The sequence below is a fragment of the Gadus chalcogrammus genome, chromosome 5 (assembly GCF_026213295.1).
Source record: "Gadus chalcogrammus isolate NIFS_2021 chromosome 5, NIFS_Gcha_1.0, whole genome shotgun sequence".
NCBI lineage: Eukaryota > Metazoa > Chordata > Actinopteri > Gadiformes > Gadidae > Gadus > Gadus chalcogrammus.
This window is the reverse complement of record NC_079416.1, coordinates 17,772,366-17,786,208: the sequence shown is the minus strand read 5'-3', so window position 1 is coordinate 17,786,208 and position 13,843 is coordinate 17,772,366. Positions and strand designations below refer to the sequence as shown.

The window sequence follows — 13,843 nt, the reverse complement described above, 5'->3', positions numbered from 1 at the left end:
TATTTACAACAGACACGCGCCCCTCGGTGGCGCGGAGGATCTGGGCTGTTCACGAGGATTTATTTCCAACGCTCATATTTTTAGACATACCATACATTTATAAAATATGAATAGATTTGTAATAATAATCGAGTGCATTTGTGATGAAGTACGTTTATTCCATGTGACGTTCAGTCTCACGTTTGACTCTATTAATCAATGTCGAGCTACAAAAAAATTAATAAACCATTTCTTCTTCTTCTTCTTCTTCTTCTTCTTCTTCTTCTTCTTCTTCTTCTTCTTCTTCTTCTTCTTCTTCTTCTTAATATTATTATTATTATTATTAAGAATACAAATATTTATACAAATTATATTATTGTGTGTGTGTGTGTTTGTTTGCGTGTGTGTGTGTGTGTGTGTGTGTGTGTGTGTGTGTGTGTGTGTGTGTGTGTGTGTGTGTGTGTGTGTGTGTGTGTGTGTGTGTGTGTGTGTGTGTGTGGGTGTGTGTGTGGGTGTGGGTGTGGGTGTGTTTATATGTGTGTGTGAGAGAGAAAGATAGAGAGAGCACTTTTTTCTCTTGGATATAATGGTGTATACTATAGTTTTAAAATTATGGCATAAAGGACAAATAAATCCTTAGGACAGGTACTAAAATATAATTTCCAAATGTTATTTACTGTGCTTGTAATAATGTTTACGGAGAAGCAAGACATAAAGAGACAGAGAGTTGCTGAGAGTGCTTTTCAGATAGTATCTCAACAAATATTTGGTGACACTAATCTCGCTTTTGGTTAATGGCATATTTTCCCTCGTAGTTTATCCCTTTATAAATATTTTTTTTCCAACAGAGGGTGCATCTGCACGTGCTGCGTTTATTTATTTTTTAAGATCGAGGACGTTTTTTCGAGAATAAAATAATTTCCGAGTCTTGGACTAGTACTCAAAATGGTTCAAAGTGGTTCCAACTTCCAAGTGCTTATTATACATTGTGATTTTATCTTACAATTGTCTTTAAACCACAAGGTGACGCCACAATCTAGCGTATTACTGGATATCCTCAGTCTCACCAAAATGTACCTTGATCCACAGCGTCCATGTCACGTGACTGTCAAGTTTCTGTCTGCAGAAACAATCCACATGTTTTACATATTCTCCGTGGAAAATGCAATATTATTGTCTCTATATTAATTTCAGGTCTCGTCAGAAAATTGTTATTATACTACGATTTTTAACGCTAATATGGCGGTTGATACCTACGCTGCTATCGCTTTAAACCAAAAAATGCTCAAATTAATTCGATTATCAGTGGAAAATGCAATATTAACATTGTTTCGCATCAAACTCGTTGATAACAGTTCTAGTCCGAAATTTGCCTTTTATTGTCATAATCTTCATTAAATGATTCTGTATGATTTCTAGTTTCTCAGATAAACCTAACCCTAGCCCTAACCCTTGCCTATAGTTGGAGACTCAAATACTCCATTGGTGTCAATGTGAGACCTAACATCCCATTCAGAGGGTCTCTCAGTCTGTACCCCTATTGGCTGATATTCGGATACACTCCACCCCTAAACATAATTCAGATTTAAGAGGAATTGGAATAGATAGATCGATTAAAGAAAAAAATCGTATTATAATTTATACATTAACCTAATTATCAGGTAATATTTTATCAGGTCATTTATTATCTTTTAAGCATTTTTTTAGGTTTTCTTTTCATTTCGTGTTTTTTTCCAAATTAATTTAGGACCACTATCTAATTACACTAACTTAACCTAACCCTGCTTGTTTGTATCATGTCTTTCATCCTATAGAGGGGCCCTTCAGCCAAACAAGTGGTCGGGTTTTACACATCTGAAGTGTTTGAACCATCCTATTATGACCCACAGTCCACAAGTTATCTGGCCACATTCAGACACAAATAGAAATGGACTCACATGTGTCTCATTAGAGCATGGCCTTATTAGCACGTCTGCGTTTATATTATCGTTTTTATAAGATGTGTTGCGTAAAGAGCTCTTGTCCCCTCTTTGTGCGGTTTCGTGGAAAGATGTGTGGACGCCACGTAACCCTAAATTCAATTCTTCCTGTCCAATCTCTTAAAGGTGCTTACATTCCCACCTGTAACATTGTCCATGCCAGACTCCACCTTACTTTACTGGGCTCCTCCAAACACAATGAGGCAAGGGTGGTGGTGTTATTGTAGACGTTTTTGCGCAATGATACATGGCGCTGGGGCTCCAGGTTGCCATGCAGGTAAACAATTCCATGAGTGTGTGTGGTGATGGCTGGTTTAACCTGTGCACACTGATTTCTCAATGTGCACAAGATACGCTAATACAACGGTTTGTATGATATCTCACAAAATGTCATGCAACCATTTTCATAAGATTACTGCTAATTTCCAGCAACACAAGGAAAATGTGATATTTTGATATAGTTTCTGCATTAAAATGGGTTTTGATTTATAGGGAGAAATGTGCATTTCTTGTCATAATCTTTGTTCAGTGATTGTATTCGTTTTTGGTTAGTTATTAAGAATATTCTTTCAGGTCTCGCCAGAAAATTTTAAGAATACAACTTTTTCTATCGTTGCTATGGAAGTGACAACGTGGCTGACATTAATTGTATTCCAAATTGTCTCAATTTTCGTTTGTTTCATCATTGAAATGCGTTTTGATACCTTTTCTCACGAAAAAATGTGCCATAATGTGTCATAATCTTTTTAGATAGTATGGAAGTATTCAAATTATTAACATATTTATTAAATAACTGTACGAAACTTTACAATGAAGTTGGGCTGTCCTCAACAGTTATTTTTAAGAAATGATCACGTCGGCCTTCTCTGGGGCAAGGCATGCTCTTTACTGGCTGATTGTGTCTCCAGCAGTTCAAAATATTGGCCTTGGCGCATGTATAAATACTGGACCGGTCATAACAGGATGGGGAAGGTCCCTCCCCTCTCCAAGCACCACCCAGCAGGATTGGTGGGGGCAGCTCTGGAGGTAGACCTCGGTAGTCTTCAAGCTCTTCCCGTGCCTTCTGTGATCGGTCAAGGAGTTGCGCTGCCTGGATGTTTTTAAGGGCCAGGTCCTCCACGGTGAACAGCTGCCCCAGTGCAGAGGCAGACATACAGTCACAGCAGATTATAAAAGAATCAACGTAAAAACAAATAGTACATAAGAAGTGTATTTAAGTGTACTTGCATGAAGAGTATATGTTAAACATGCTTTAAATCAAGCACAACAACTAAAAGTATACCTGTAATAACTTTTGTATGATTAAATTATATTTGTAATACACTAAAGTATACCACTCTTAAAGCTAGGAACAGACAACCTTTCTGTTGATATTTATCGCCTCCAGTGCAAAGCATCCCATGGAGCTAGCTGCAAACAGCCATTTATCTGCCTTTTTCATTCGCTGTTATAGGGAGCAATATTAGTTTAAATAGTATTCTAGTAGGGTATTTTTTATATCAGTTGACATTATGCACTGCTGGGGCATATCTCTGACCCTCTGAAGCTGCTTATCGGTTTACAGGGCCATGGGCTCCACACATGTCACGTGACTGCGGAGTGAGGGGCATAGGGTAAGGGTCACAGGGTTGGTCCAACAGGTGGACATTATATTTAAGATTTGTACACAACTCCTAAAAGTGCATGGTTAGGAATGGTGTCGGTACACATAACAAACACTGTGGTTTTTCTTTCACAGTGAATCGAACCGTGAGTCTCATTCGAGGTCATACCTACTCAAGAGACACAAAGATGTAGGACACTAATAAGCCAATCAAAATACAAGACCAGGCTGGAAAATGTGTAAAGCAGCTATAGAGAGACAGAGACATCTGCCTCGTGGAACAATGCTCAAGACAGAAGCATCATGGCACAAACGTGTCCTATTCCTCTTTTTAACTCGCTATTCAGTTGGCGCAGAGCTGGCTGCTCAGCAACCAATAAAAATATCTTCGAGTGCCCGTGATGTCACCATTGCCATAGATCTGGTGGCAAATACGTTGTATTGAACAACGTATATATATATATTTTTTTACTATCATTTGTATCCCAATGTTCTAGTCTGTTTCAATATGTGTAATATAAAATCAATTCTCATTCCTACAGATCCATAAAAAATGTTAATCCTCATACTTGACCCAAGTCCCCCTCAATACCAGTGCCACTGCTTGTGGTAAATGCTAGTATCATCTCTAACCAGCGGGCCCAGGGTGGGCAGGTCCAGATCGAGAGGCATTTAAATCTATTGCCCGTCATAAAAAGGTGACAGTGTTCCCCACACCAACTACCAATAACATTGACATCTTCAGTCAGTCGCCGTGGCTGCGCCTGCCAGATAGGGTGTATGGCCTAAAGCCGGAGTCTGATCTCACAGCCCGTGCCTGGCATTCTGAGGCCGCAACACCATGCGGCCAATGTGAAACGGGATCGGTTGTAAATCTCTCCTGTTTGACCATGTGACATGCCACATTCGTGACTTGGGCCCTCCGTCCCTTGCAAGCCTGGCGTCTTCTCCTACAGCCATAGCAGGGCCTGCTAACCTTCCACTGCCCCCGCCCCCCCCGCCCCCACCTCCCTTCTTAGTCCACTTTTACAGGGGGGGGGGGGGGGAGGGGGGAGCAGTGTTGGGCATCAGAAATGGCAAAGCTTTATTTGAGACTCTGTCTCTTTGGTTGATGATATATATACATTCTGAGTGTGTTTATATCTGTGTGTATGTGTGCTTTCTTCTGTGTGGGTGTTTCCCTTTGAGTGTTGTGCGCATGTTTGTGTGCATGGGTGTTTGTGTGTGTGTTTGTGTTTGTGTTTGAGCCGTGTGTACGAGTATGCGTAAGTGGGTGCGTGCATGCATGTGTTTGTGTGTTTGTGTACTTGCAATCGTGCGTATGTGTGTTATGTGTGTGATTGTGTCTCTAACCCTGGTGACCCTTGGTAGTATGCTGACAGGGGACTCTGTGTGGGGGGAATGTAGCACTTGTGGTTCTCAATGAGCTTGCTGTGATGCAGATTATAGTGAGCCGGCGATCAACTGTAGTAAATTCATAAATTGTTTGTGTGCATGTCTGTATCCAATATCTGGATGTGTGTATCCAATGTCTGTGTGTGTCTGTCCCATGGTGGTCCCTGTTGAGGAATAACCCAATGAATACCCCCCCAACACACACACACTTTTCTCCAGACTTGAGTTCAAGAAAAAAAAAATCCCAGGTTTAATAAATATATTTGATAGGTTAAAATTATATAAACTTAAAAAATAAACATTTAAAAAATGCAGATGTTTAATCTTTTCATTGTAACTTCTTAGAAGAGGAAATTAAATCCTAAAGTGGCTTGAACAGATGGAACAGCTTGAACACACACGCATACACACGCACGCACGCACGTACACACACACACACACACGCGCACACAAACGCACACACATACGCATACGCACACACACATACGCACACACACACACACGCACACATAGGAATTTATATATTACTGGTGGAAAATGATAAAGGATGAAAAAGATGAAGATTAAAGAGTCTTTTTGACTCCACATGCCATCTAAAAAATGTGATTAAGCCATGTGTTGATCGAGTTCCACTCTTTAGAAACCCCCAAGATCATTTGACTGAATGTTGAACCTCTCCTCCAAGAAGCCCACAGCAAATGCATCACTCTGCCTGTTGCCCATTAGGGACTTTAGTGTGTCTGTCAGAGAACAGCTTCACACACTTGTCCATTCTATCACAGAGGATTTATCACCAACATTTGTGAGTAGGGATCAATGAGTGGGGTCTATCCATATGAGGTCCATTGTGTGTGTGTGTTTTTTTTCAGCCGCCACTGTGATAACTCATAACAGCTGGGAGAAGTTTGCGACGAACTGGACAACAGAGCAGCTGTACATCTATGTCCAAGACATATATTACTACACACACACACACACACACACACACACACACACACACACACACACACACACACACACACACACACTCACTCACACACACACACACACACACACACACACACACGCACACATACACACTCACACACACACACACACACACACACACACACACACACACACACACACACACACACACACACACACACACACAAAAACAGAGCATAGTGCCTCCAATCAACAGGGAACTCCTTGGTTCAGCCTTGGCAGGTCTCCTTGATGGGTGCTTGCCTGGTCCCAAAACTTGTTCTTTCAGGATGAAATGGTTGTGGGCTAATATTTCCAACTTTATGAACCCCCTCCACCACCAGCACATGTTCCCTAGAGGCTGCACTACTCTAGGGAAACTCCTAAACTCCTAAACTCATCTAGTGTGCAGTACCACAGCCTGATCTTCTTCTATATTTCCTAGCAAATTATTTCAATTTTCTCTATTTTTTATATTTTTTATTTTTACGTTTAATTGTTTTTCTATCACATGCTTCATTTACTTGTGTCGAGGGCCTACTATTACATATTTCATGTCCTCATCAGTATTTTTAAGCAGAGAGTGTGCTGTTGCAATGGGAATAGTGGTCTAAATAAAACAGGTTTCCATTATTACCTCAACTGGCCTGCAACATCTCAGCCAATCAGCGACCTCGGCCAGAGGGCGATTCCTCAGTGCGCTGTAGGGTAACATTGAGTGATGTAACCACCTGTGTTTATTTTCAGCATATATGCATTAATGGACACCCTCACCACGCGCATGTTTGCAAACAAATGCGCACACACACACACACACACACACACACACACACACACACACACACACACACACACACACACACACACACACACACACACACACACACACACACACACACACACACACACACACACACAAACAGACACACACTGCAGAGGAGCAAACTGCACAGGACGCTGCCGATGCTCATGCAGTTCTGTACATGCGCAGTGTTTTACCAACATGCACAGTGCGTGCGGTATCACTGACTAGACAAACACAGCTGTACGGGCTGAAATGGACTGGTCTGTATCTGGTGACAGGTGACCGCTCACACCCCTGCTTAATTTGGGCTGCCCCTTGGTCGCTGCACCGTGCACCGTCGCATGTTACTAGGGGCGGCAGTAGCTCAGGAGGTAGTGCGGGTTGCCTGGTAACCACACGGTCGCTCGTTCGATCCCCGGCTCCTCCTGGTTGTCCCTGAGCAAGGCACCTAACCCTTACTGCGGCCGACGAGCTGGCTGTCACCTTGCGTGGTTGACACCGCCGTCTGTGAGTGAATGTGTGCATGAATATGTACAGTATGTCAGGCAATATTGTAAAGCGCTTTGGATAAAAGCGCAAAATAAATGCAGTCCATTTACCATGTTCCTATTTATAAGTGCATACACAACGATGCGCGTGTTGTGTGTGTAGCTACTGTGTGTGTGTGTGTGTGTGTGTGTGTGAGTGTGTGTCCCTGTGTGAAGGACAGAGATAGAGAGAGAATGTGTTTGGTGCGATGAACCAAGTTATCCTTACCAATTGATTATTATTGTTGTTGTTATGGATGATTATTAATGATTATAATATGATTGTTTAGTGCTTGTGGGTTTACTGATGCTTTAGAGTGCAATTAAATGTGGGATATAATTGGGACAGGGAGAGAGAGAGCTAGAGACGCAGAGAAAGAAAGAGAACGCAAGGTATAAACGGAGCGAGAGGAGGGAGAGAGACGGTAAAAAGGGAGGTATACACAGAGAGAGGGAGGAGGGAGAGAAAATGTGCGAAGGAGAGCTATAGACAGAGAGAGAGAAAGAGAGAAAGAAGAGAGAGGCAGAGACAGATAAATAGAGAGAGACGGAGAGAGATAGAGGGAGAAAGGGAGAGAGAGAGAGAGAGAGAGAGAGAGAGAGAGAGAGAGAGAGAGAGAGGGGGAGGGAGCGCTTTAGTCATTGCCATTAATACTGAGGGTGGTCTCTTCGTGTCTGTCAGCTGCAGCTGTTGATCACGCTGGTGTAATGGTGAGCTGGTCAGCATTGCATCACCTAGCTGCTCCTGTGGCTCCTCGAGAACCTCTACCCTGACCTCATACAGATTACCAAAGACTTTGGTCCTGTTAGAATGAGTGGAAATACAAAACATATTTGTTGTACGACTTGACACAAGCGGTAAAAACAACAACAAGTAAAACTAACTACAGTCTATGTGGCCTCGTCTTTGGGCGGGCATTCAAAAGCACCTTTGCTACATGATCAGTGTGACCATAACCGAGGGGCTATAGTTATTTATATGTGCCTGTCATGTACGCGCAGCGTAGATGTTGGTCATGTTCTCCGTCTCAAGAACGCAGTACCGGAACCCCCCCCCCTCAACATGTCACTTCCACCAGCAAGCTCGTCCGCTCAAGCACTTCAGAGACATTCCACATCATGTGACACCCATCCACGGAATTCTGCAAATATTCCTCACTATTCTCCCAAGCGTTCTACTGTACACGTCAAGCAGACTGGCATGCCGAAGCAGCACACACTTGTTAGCTCCTTAAACAGGAGAGGTAGGGGTACATGTGTACTAAGGCCTTGCAAAGTACAGATAATTGAAAGACTTAGCGGCCTAATGGGAAATACTTATATAGTAAGTCCTTTTTGGTATTTTCGATATGATGCATTTATGGTGAACATGCGTGTGTATGGGAATTAGAGGAAAAAGGGCAAGAAAAAGAGAGAATATGTATGTTTTTATTCAAGTGAGAATACATGCTTTGTTTGTGTTACTGAGGTGATCGTTTGACATGCAATTGTGGTGAATCCCTTTCTCTTGAGTGCTGCTGGTATGACCAGCGAATGCAACCTAGTTTACATCTACGTGTCACTCAGGGAACCCAAATACTTAAGTTGACTTCAGGGTTGACTTGGCAACCAACTGCTGTTTTAAGTCCATGACAGACAGCATAGCACACCTTTATGCAATTCAACAGATTGCTCAAAAGTGGCAACATGAATATGAAATGTGTTAGGAATATTTTAGTAATGTCCCTGAATCCAAATCTTTGAACTTAACTTGGTTCTCAGAAGTTAAGTGCCTTTTTTAAAATGCTGTAAATAATATTATTGTAAATACACAGTAATACAGTATTATCTCTAGGGCATCCATACTTTGCCATTATCATTTCGACATTAAATTATACAGGATAATAATATTATGAGGGATTGTGTGTGTGTGTGTGTGGGGGGGGGGGGGGGGGGGGGAGAGAAAGAGGGGGGGACAGAGGGTGGGAGGAGATATCAGAAGATGAATAGGACAGAACAACCTCAGCCTACTTCATAAACCACCTCGCCACATTTCGCTACTGAGCACACCCGGCGCAGCTGTTGTTGTGCATTCAGGAAGCTAAGAGTCGCCGCGCGGGGTTCTTCTCGGTCTACAATGCGGAGCATGACACAAACTCTCTCACACTGATTCAGAGCCCTTCAAGTCCGCCGGACGCAATTGTTTGCAGCGAAACGGAATGTTGTCACTTTTTTTCAGGAAGATCAGTTTCCATTGGACAGAAGGACACTTTTATTTATTAGCGGTCGCGCGGCCCAAAGAACGTACCGCTCATTTACGATGAGCTGTTTGGATCTTATGTACCCAGCCTATGGACATTACGCACCGTACGCTCCACCTGCTTCTGCTTTCATTAATAGCATACCGGTAAGTAGGCTACGATTTTCGTTGGTTATTTATAATTTCTTGACTTCAGCAAACTATTCAGGCAAAAAAAACTAATTTAATTATGACAATTGGATCTTAAATATCCCTTGTTTACATTTAGGGGTGTTTTATTTGCGTATCTACGTATTTTGTTTTAGTTCAGTTTGCCCTCATGAAGTTATCAATTGGTTTAAAGCTTCAATAAATCACTTAAAAAAAAGAATCAAATGCAATAACATCCAAAAAGAAAAGTACGTTTCCACAACGGAGGAAAATCTCACATCCACACACGCACACACACACACACACACACACACACACACACACACACACACACACACACACACACACACACACACACACACACACACACACACACACACACACACACACACACACACACACACGCAATATCAGCTCTAAATCTGTCCAACAACTGTGTTAACTGTGTTGCCTTGACCTCCCTTCGCCCCCTCCCTCCCCCTCCCTCCCAGGCTCCCATAAGTCTCAGCACTGCTCCTCACTGCCGCGACTTCATGGACGCTCACAGCAGGGGCCCAACATCGGCCGTCTCTGGGGGCCCCATTGTAGTCCCCAGCGGCTCTGCTTCCTCTTCCTCGGCCTCTTCGTCGACCTCCTCGTCCTCCTTAGCCTACCCCCCTCCTCCTCCTCCTCCTCCTCCTCCTCCGCGAGAGGGCCCGTCCCGGTCGGCTGAGGGCCCGAAGGACAAGCATGAGGCCCCTGACGCTGAGTACCTGACGTCCCGCTGTGTGCTCTTCACCTACTACCACGGGGACATCAGCAGTGTTGTGGACCAACACTTCTCCCGGGCCCTCAGCTCCTACATAGACGGAGAGGGCAAGAGACGGGCCCCGGAGCCACACAGCACAGGTATAGGGGCCACATGTACTCTAACACACACACACACACACACACACACACACACACACACACACACACACACACACACACACACACACACACACACACACACACACACACACACACACACAAATACACATACACATACACGTACACACACAGACACACAAACACATTTCCGCATGTCAACATTGTGTGCACATCTGCCCCTCATTCCCACACATTGTACATGATGCACAATGCAATGTTGTGCGTTGTGAGTTTTGTGTTCAATACGACTTTGACGTGCCCACACATTTGCTGTTGTGCACATGTTTCTGGATGTAAAGGCAAGGAGCATTTCCTCCATGTGGACTATCCCACACACAGATTGTGTGTGTGTGTGTGTGTGTGTGTGTGTGTGTGTGTGTGTGTGTTTGTGTTATACTTCTGTGTGTGTGTTCCCGGAGCTTGAGAGTGACAGAGATGTGTGTGTGTGCCTGGTTGTCACTTGGGTGGCGCAGTTGTGTGGGCTGCAGACATTCGACATGCCCAGCTGACATGCTAGTTAAAAGGGAAGGCTGATATTGTCCCGTAGAGGTCAAGGGTCAAGAGTCAAGCGGGTCATCATCGGACAGAGTTGTAAAGGGATTCTGTGCACACAGATTTGTTTGTACAGTTCGTAGTGTATACGTGTTGTTGTAGAAGTCAAAGCTGATTATAGTTACACACAATTATAACCAATCATTAGCTTTAACATTGCCCCTCAAGTTATTTTGCTGTCAAAAGTCACATTTCATGCATCTGCAGTGAGTCAAACAGAAATGTATCTTTATGGCTTAAATTGAAAAAGGAGAACAACAAATCTAAAGATAAAATATAATTGTCTTGAAAATGAATTACCGTGAATGGAATGTATAGTTTAATTTATCTTGGGAATTCATTATAATAAAATATCTTAACAGCCTCAAGCGATTGCTGTTGTTTTCAGTATAACCATGTAGAGTCTAGCTTGTGATTGCGTCTCTCTCTCTCTCTCTCTCTCTCTCTCTCTCTCTCTCTCTCTCTCTCTCTCTCTCTCTCAGTCCTCTCTCTCTCTCTCTCTCTCTCTCTCTCTCTCTCTCTCTCAGTCCCCTCTCTCTCTCTCTCGATCTCTCTCAGTCCCCTCTCTCTCTGTTCCCTCCGTCAGTCTTTTTCCAGTTCCGGTTAGATGTCTTCCTTCAGCCAGTCATGGCGGTTCCTGCCTCCCAACAGATACTATGTTTATACATGGCCGTAAGCGGCCAGCCTCGCGGGTGTATCGCCTTCAAACGGCTCCCCGGCTGCCATTCCGCTCTGGCTCCGGCTCCGGCCCCCTGCCCCACAATGGCTGCTCAGTTGCCTGCCCCGGCAGTGTGATTTATAGATGTCATGCTCTGTCGTGTGGTGCGGATAATGGCGCTAGGAAGAGCAACACGAGCACTCCGTGGCGTGGTGTCCGTGGGAGCATGACCCTCGTCCTTGAGGAATATTTATATTAATATTTATAATATTCTGAAAAAAATCGAATAAGTGGGCAAGGCCAATGCCGACAGGTGGACCCAGACACTGACACCAAAGTAAGAGATGTGGCCTTAACACTCTCCTTCAGGTTGGAAACTGCCACTGCTGTCACCTTTTATAGACCGGGTGGGGGTCTCCCCGTCGCTCTCTCTCTCTCTTGCTCTCTCCCACCCTCCTTCATATGTCTGACCCCAACGTCTCAGAGACCTCAGACGTATATATATATATATATATATATATATATATATATATATGTCTGCATGATGTTGGCAATGGGCACCGTGTGTGTGTGTGTGTTTGTTTGTATGTGATTCAACGAGGAAGATATGTGGGACCAAGCGTGGAAGGGAGTCATGTGACCGGCTATCGATTGTGTTGTCGTGAGGTCACTGTATAATATTACAAAATGTCCTGACATCCAGCCATTCACACGCCGACGGCAGAGTCAACCAAGGTTGACACCTAGACGCTCGGCGAGGAGGAGCCGGGGATTCGAACTAGCAACCTTAGGGTTACCAGCCAACCCGCTCTACCCCCCTGAGCTACTGCCGGCCCAACATGATAGAGTTTTTTGCCTAAATCTGACTGTTCCCCCCCCCCCCTTCTCTGTATCCTTCTTCTCTGCCCCTGAAGCGCCGTCACCGAACACCAGGCGGAGTTTCCCCCCGTCGTTCTGGGACAGCAACTACTCCCCGCCCCAGCCCCGCTCCCACTGCGAGGGCGGAGCTTATTCCATGGACCCGTACGGCTCGGGGCTCCGCCCGGGCCTGGCCCACCCCCACGCACACCCCCACCCCCACGCCCACGCCCACGCGCACGGCCATCCCCACCCCCACGCCCACCCTCATTCCCACCCCCACCCGTCGGAGGGCTGGGGTTACGCCCAGAGCCAGCCCTACGGTCCCCCGAGAGCCCTCCACGAACTGTACTCCCCCGCGGCGTTGGAGCCCCACTACGGGCCCTTGCTCATGCCCGCGGTCCGGCCCCCGCACCTGTCCACACTGCCAAGCCCCTACGAGGTGAGCAAGCTGGAGGCCGGTGGCTCCTGGCCCGGCCTGCTTCCCCCCGGGGACGTCAGCCAGAGCCTGGCCCTCAACATGGACGCAGGTACGAACCCCCCCCCCCTGCTTTCTGATGGCTTCATGTGTTGTGTTAAACACCCTTCTAACGGCTATGCAGTAATAATACATTTTATTTGAGGGCGCCTTTCATAGCACTTAAGGTCACCTAGTAGTAGTAGTAGTACATTCAAAGCCATTGTGGGATGGATACAATTAATCCACCAGAGGAGAAGTGGAATAATCTCGAATGTCTTTTACGAATCATTGTGGAATCACGGTCAGTGAAGACAGTGGCACCTTTTGACTTAAACACACTTAAACACATCGCATGGATATGAATATATCTGCAGAGCACAAATGACCACGTGCCAACAAAGACGGCAAGACAAAGATAACACACACAAACATACGCTCGCACATGCATAATGCACGCACACACACACGCACACACACACACGCACGCGCACACACACACACACACACACACACAGTCTAAAAAAAAACAGACATTCAAACATGGACACACACACACACACACACACACAAACATAGACACATACACAGTAACAAACAAACACACACACACACACACACACACACACACACACACACACACGTTTGAACGACACAAGAACCTCATCATCACAAAAATGGCCGCGCGCCTCCCACTCCGTCTCCTTGGCTTTCTTCTCCTTTTCAATGAGGGGATGTTTGGTGCAGGTACGGACACCATGACAAC

General features: G+C 44.9%; 1 protein-coding gene across 1 annotated transcript in view; it reads left to right on the top strand.

The window, feature by feature from the left end:
• The first annotated feature begins 9,285 nt into the window (after positions 1–9,285).
• vgll2b (vestigial-like family member 2b) overlaps positions 9,286–13,843 on the top strand; it is a 4,778-nt gene continuing 220 nt past the window's right edge. The window contains exons 1-3 of the mRNA XM_056590219.1: positions 9,286–9,640; positions 10,135–10,531; positions 12,677–13,150. Coding sequence (XP_056446194.1) covers positions 9,554–9,640; positions 10,135–10,531; positions 12,677–13,150 — 958 coding nt within the window. The 5' untranslated portion in view covers positions 9,286–9,553. The remainder of the gene's footprint in view (positions 9,641–10,134; positions 10,532–12,676; positions 13,151–13,843) is intronic.